Source organism: Lipotes vexillifer, unplaced genomic scaffold (assembly GCF_000442215.2).
Source record: "Lipotes vexillifer unplaced genomic scaffold, Lipotes_vexillifer_v1.1 scaffold1594, whole genome shotgun sequence".
Lineage (NCBI taxonomy): Eukaryota > Metazoa > Chordata > Mammalia > Artiodactyla > Lipotidae > Lipotes > Lipotes vexillifer.
Window position 1 is genome coordinate 914249 of NW_006788783.1, and position 5487 is coordinate 919735.

General features: G+C 43.7%; 1 protein-coding gene across 1 annotated transcript in view; it reads left to right on the plus strand.

Moving 5' to 3' along the window:
• The window catches only part of DYNLT1 (dynein light chain Tctex-type 1), a 7647-nt gene extending 2469 nt beyond the window's left edge, over positions 1 to 5178 (plus strand). The window contains exons 2-5 of the mRNA XM_007461772.1: positions 383 to 424; positions 3863 to 3986; positions 4363 to 4440; positions 4734 to 5178. Coding sequence (XP_007461834.1) covers positions 383 to 424; positions 3863 to 3986; positions 4363 to 4440; positions 4734 to 4804 — 315 coding nt within the window. The 3' untranslated portion in view covers positions 4805 to 5178. The remainder of the gene's footprint in view (positions 1 to 382; positions 425 to 3862; positions 3987 to 4362; positions 4441 to 4733) is intronic.
• The last annotated feature ends 309 nt before the right edge of the window (positions 5179 to 5487 follow it).

Here is a 5487-nt window from a genome sequence, read left to right on the forward strand (position 1 = left end):
AGTCAGTTAGTTTATATAAAAGTCAAGTAACTCATTAAACTGCTATAGTAATGATCCTAGCGGCCAGCTGAAATGGATGGAGAGATTGAATTCTCGTTTAAGGTGAAGTCAGTCTTTTGGGTCGTGACATGATTAAAACAAAAACAAACCAAAAATCCTTTAAATTGTATACAAGTATCCTAAGTCTCCTGACTGCCTCTCATTAGCTCTGTGATCCTCAGAGAGCTACTTAATGTTTTCCTCAGTAAAATGAACAGCCTGGTTAGATTATTGCTAAGGTCTTCATTTCTAAATCATGTTCATTACCTAAATTTGCATTAATCAGTGCAGTGGAAAAGGATCTTTTAAATCAATCAAACTTAACTAATTTTCTTCCTTACAGACTGCTTTTGTTGTTGATGAAGTGAGCAACATTGTAAAAGAGGTAAGAGGAGAAATGCTCCCTTTTTCAATGTTTGATTAATGGCTTATATGAGTGAAAAGAATGTGTTTTAAATGCTGTCTTGGAATTGTTTCAACTGAGCCTGTGTGTTTTGCCATTTCAAATAACAGTTTTTACTTCAATGAATATCTAGATAAGAATTCTCCCTTGGGGCTTCCCTGGTGGTGCAGTGGTTGAGAGTCCACCTGCCGATGCAGGGGACACGGGTTCGTGCCCCGGTCCGGGAAGATCCCACATGCCGCAGAGTGGCTGTGCCCGTGAGCCATGGCCGCTGAGCCTGCGCGCCTGGAGCCTGTGCTCTGCAACGGGAGCGGCCACAACAGTGAGAGTCCCGCGTACCGCAAAAAACAAAAACAAAAGAATTCTCCCATATTATGTAAATTATATATTTTAAATGAGACAGGACATTTTATATACTAGCATTATTACTGAATGTTACTAAGGCTTGATTCTATAACCTTTTAGCATCAAAGAGTCATGGTAATAATCACATTGGAAAATGTAAACGTGCATTCCCCGTGTGGTAACTGCCATGGTATGTGGTGCTTTGAGGGATTAACCCACCTAGTGAGTTCAGAGCTGGAATCTGAGAAAATGGGAGGAGTGTTAACTCAGTGAAAAGAGGGGGACAAATATTCCAGGCAGTTGACAAGTGCAAAGGCCCTGTGGTAAGGAGTGTGCGTGGTGTTTGAGGGATTGGAGGGAGGTGGGTGTGGCTGGACTAGTGCTGAGCATAGGGGCAGCCTGGGGCAGGAAGGAGGCCAGAAACGTTTTCCTAGTCAGTTTCCCTCCCTGGGTACACTGAGCACATAATGAAGCCAGTGGCTAAAAGACGGTTATTAGATGATCTAAGTTTACCAATACCATTTGAGGTTATGTATGTGATTTGGAATTGACTCCAGTGCAATTATTAATGCAAGTTATTGACTAATGCCAGAGTGATAAAGAACCACAACCTATTTTCGTGAACATCATTAAAAAGCAAAATGATTTTGTTCTGCTGTATGTATTATTCCACATCAGGCATGATTTTCTACTTGCTTTCAGGATCTATAACAGTTTGCTTGTCATTGTTTTTCTTTCTTTTTTTAAAATTTACTCATTTAAAAAATTTTTTTATGTTTGGCTGCCTTGGGTCTTCATTGCTGTGCGCAGGCTTTCTCTAGTTGCGGCGAGCCGGGGCTACTCTTTGTTGCAGTGCACAGGCTTCTCATTGCGGTGGCTTCCCTTTGTTGCGGAGCATGGGCTCTAGGCACGCGGGCTTCAGTAGTTGGGGCGCATGGGTCCAGTAGATGCATGGACTTCAGTAGTTGTGGCTCGCCAGCTCTAGAGCTGCAGGCTCAGTAGTTGTGGTGCACGGGCTTCGTTGCTCCATGGCATGTGGGATCTTCCCAGACCGGGGCTCGAACCCGTGTCCCCTGCATTGGCAGGTGGATTCTTAACCACTGCGCCACCAGGGAAGTCCTTGTAGTTTTTTGTAAAAAAAAAAAAAAAAGTGTTTCTTAGGATCATGGTAGGGAGCAGGAAGATGGGTGAATTTCACTAGAACTCAGACATGGAGTTGGCTCGTCATGAAGCCTCCTTGGGCCTCGCTTGTTTTCTTCACTGTCTTTGTCTCGGTTCTCAGGCAGCAAGTACCATTGCAAGTAGACCTTCCCAGTCTGCGTGGAAGCATAAAGTTACAGTGTGGTGTTACTTTCACATGGGCCTCTACAGCTTTTTTTTGCCTCTAGGCAAAAGGTTAATTCTGTACTCAGCTATTTTAAGTATTGGGTAGTAGTAAATTTGGATGGGTCCAAAATGAGCAGAGGGTTTTCCTCCCTCCCTGAAAAACAGTGAATTCCGAAGCGTGTGTGGAGAGACTTGCCAGAGTGAGGTTTAGCTCGAGTGCAGCCCCTACTTCTTTGGGGACGCCCAGAGCTATCACCACCCTGATCCCAGGTTCAGCTCTGAGCTGGGGAGGGAGCAGCACACGGCAGAGGGTGCGGAAGAGCTGTGCCAGTTTGCGGGGGCATGGTCCCAGGATGAGTAGGAATTTCCAGCGCTAGAATTTGGCGTGACTGTAGGTAGCTTTTGTTCCTCAAAACCAAGGTCTCTGGGCTAGGCCCCAGGCCGTAGACCCCAGTCTGTCACCATTGTATACAACTCAGGGACTTTTTCTCTCCACGTCTGAGGACAGAACTTAGCCCTCACTGAATGTTATTATTTTAGGTCATAAGTGTCATAAAAACTCAGTTTTCTGGTTTCCAGCACGAGTTAGAAAAGGAGTAGAAAAGAAAGCTGCTTAGAAGCAGGCACACAGGCACCAGCATAAAAGGCCCAGAGAATCGTAAAATGGGACTATCCTTATTACCAGCTGGACCAAGAGTTGGGGCCAGGGACCGTGTGTATTCCTGAATACCCTCTGAAGCACACAGGCTGAATACAGCACCCAGAATACAGCACAAAAAAGGAGACAAGGAATTTCATAATAAAGAAAAAATTCATCACAAACTAAGTTTTGGAATAGATAGAGGAGTTCTTCCGTTTTCTGAACAATGTACTTCTGTGGTAACATATTCCCAGAAGATGCTGGGTAAAGGAGGTATTTGTAAGTGTCAATACATGATGATTTGGATAGGTTTGTACATTGTCAGTTGTACAACCGACGAAAGATTCCTCTATCTCTAGTGTACTTTTAAGAAAGAAATAGGCAAAGGAAGATATTTTCTAGCCTCAGTAGGGAGAAAATGCGTTGCTTATCTCCAGACAGTAACCACAACAGCAAACATTAAATTCAGTCAAAATGTTTAAAGAACTTGACAGATCAGATGCTATATAATTACTTTTTTTTTTTTTTTTTTTATTTTTTTTTTTTTGGCTCTAATATCTTAGTAACTTTCAGGTATATAATACAGTTGACCCTTGAACAACACAGGTTTGAACTGTGCAAGTCCACGCATATATGGATTATTTTTCAATAAATATGTACTACACAGTTTTTTTTTTTTTTTTTTTAATTTATTTGTTTGGCTGCACTGGGTCTTAGTTCCAGCATGCAGGATCTGCGTTGTGGCATGCAGACTGTTTAGTTGGCGGCATGCGGGATCTAGTTCCCGGAGCAGGGATCGAACCCAGGCCCCCTGCATTGGGAACACAGAGTGTTAGCCACTGGACCACCAGGGAAGTCCCATATAATTACATATATTAAAAAATGAATATAAAGCATTCAAATGAAATACGACACTGTTAGAACAAAAGGTACATTTGCAAGGGAGTCCTCGTGGTTACAAATAAGCTTATTTACACTTTATGCAAATTGTATTTCAGCAGTTCTTAGGGTGCAGTACTAACTGTGCTAACCTCAGGAGTGGCTGGAAGGTGGCTGGAAGATGTTTGGCATGTTCTGCTAACAGTGACCAGCTGTGCTCTGTCTTCCAGGCCATAGAAAGTGCCATCGGTGGCAACGCCTATCAGCACAGCAAAGTGAATCAGTGGACCACAAACGTAGTGGAGCAAACCTTAAGCCAACTCACCAAGCTGGGGAAACCATTTAAATACATTGGTAATGAATTTTTGCCTCTTGTTTATATTGGTGGTGGTTCTTTAAATACTGATCAGAGGCGAGTCTGTGTCAGGAGAGCAGCGTGGCCTGAGCTCAGAGGAGGTTCCTGGTAGGAGCAGGTCACTCAGCTTGCGCACGTTACCACCCACCTGGCCTCTGGGGCTGCGGCAACGCAGGGACATACCAGCATTTCAGATCTGATGCTTTTAGAACAAGCCTGTGGTGATCTGTTGATGTCCCAGGACCAGGCACTCTACCCCTAGAATTTTTATCATGAACGTCAGCCACGTGATCTCTATATATATAATGAAAGTGGACAGAAAGGAATTTGTGTTGCCAAGTATATTTCTCTAATAAAAGTCTGTTTTTATCGAAGTGACCTGTGTAATCATGCAGAAGAATGGAGCGGGACTGCACACGGCAAGTTCCTGCTTCTGGGACAGCTCTACTGATGGTACGGTTTTCATTCCTTTAGTGAAGGCTTGTCACGGGCATTTCCCTGAAGGCTCTGCGGTGCCTGGACCCTGCCGAGATCTAGATTATTCAAAGCGTTGTTTTATGAAATATGTGCTTGGATGTTTCCTTTGAATGCATGTCTATTAGAGTCACCTTTTAAAACATTTTCTAGAAGAGAGACTGGCCAGCATTCTTTTTTGGCCACAAAGAGTTAAGTACACGATCGTGAGAACTCGGAAGGCCCCCGTTCTTCCCAGTTTTCTGTCCTAACCCGCCTCCTTCCTCCCGCAGGGAGCTGCACTGTGCGATGGGAGAACAAGACCATGTACTGCATTGTCAGCGCCTTCGGACTGTCCATTTGACCGCCTTGTCCAGCCTGTGATCTTTCTCCTTTTGTCCCCACATTTCTCTTCCATCTTCTAACCACCAGCCATCTAGTCAGTGATCACCTGTCTCACTCTCTTTAAGTGTGTTTTTGTGGCGCTCTCAAAATGTAGAGAAAAAAACCAAATAACCACACTTCTGTGACCTGCACACCCTAAGTCAGAGGAATCATCACCGAAGGTAGTCAGGAGCCTGTCCTGCCACTTGTCTTAACTTTGAATGTTTCTTTTCAAAGGTGCTAAAAGCCGAAATCTGCTAGTGTGAAACTTTCTCTACTCTCTGAAGTGATTCAAATACACTAATTTTCCATACTTTATACTTTTGTTAGAATAATAAATTATTCCAATTTAAAGTGTGTGTTTTCTTCATAGTCTAAATAGTATCACAGATGAATTCTCCGTATTTAGTTAGTGGCTTTAGAATCTATAAAACTGTAAAAAACAGAAGTTGCAGTTCAGCTCTGGTCCTCTCCAGTACAGCGATTTGCTGATTCACCCGTGGGACCAAGATCTTGACTGCTTTGCTGTGTTCTGGTTGGAATTCTACCCTTGGGCATCACATCCTTCCCTCAAGGGCTTCTCTCCTGGAGCTTAAGGGGTGGCAAGTGGGCAAGCTGGTCTTTTCTGATAGCTGGAGAGCTCTGACTCACACTGTCGGCCCA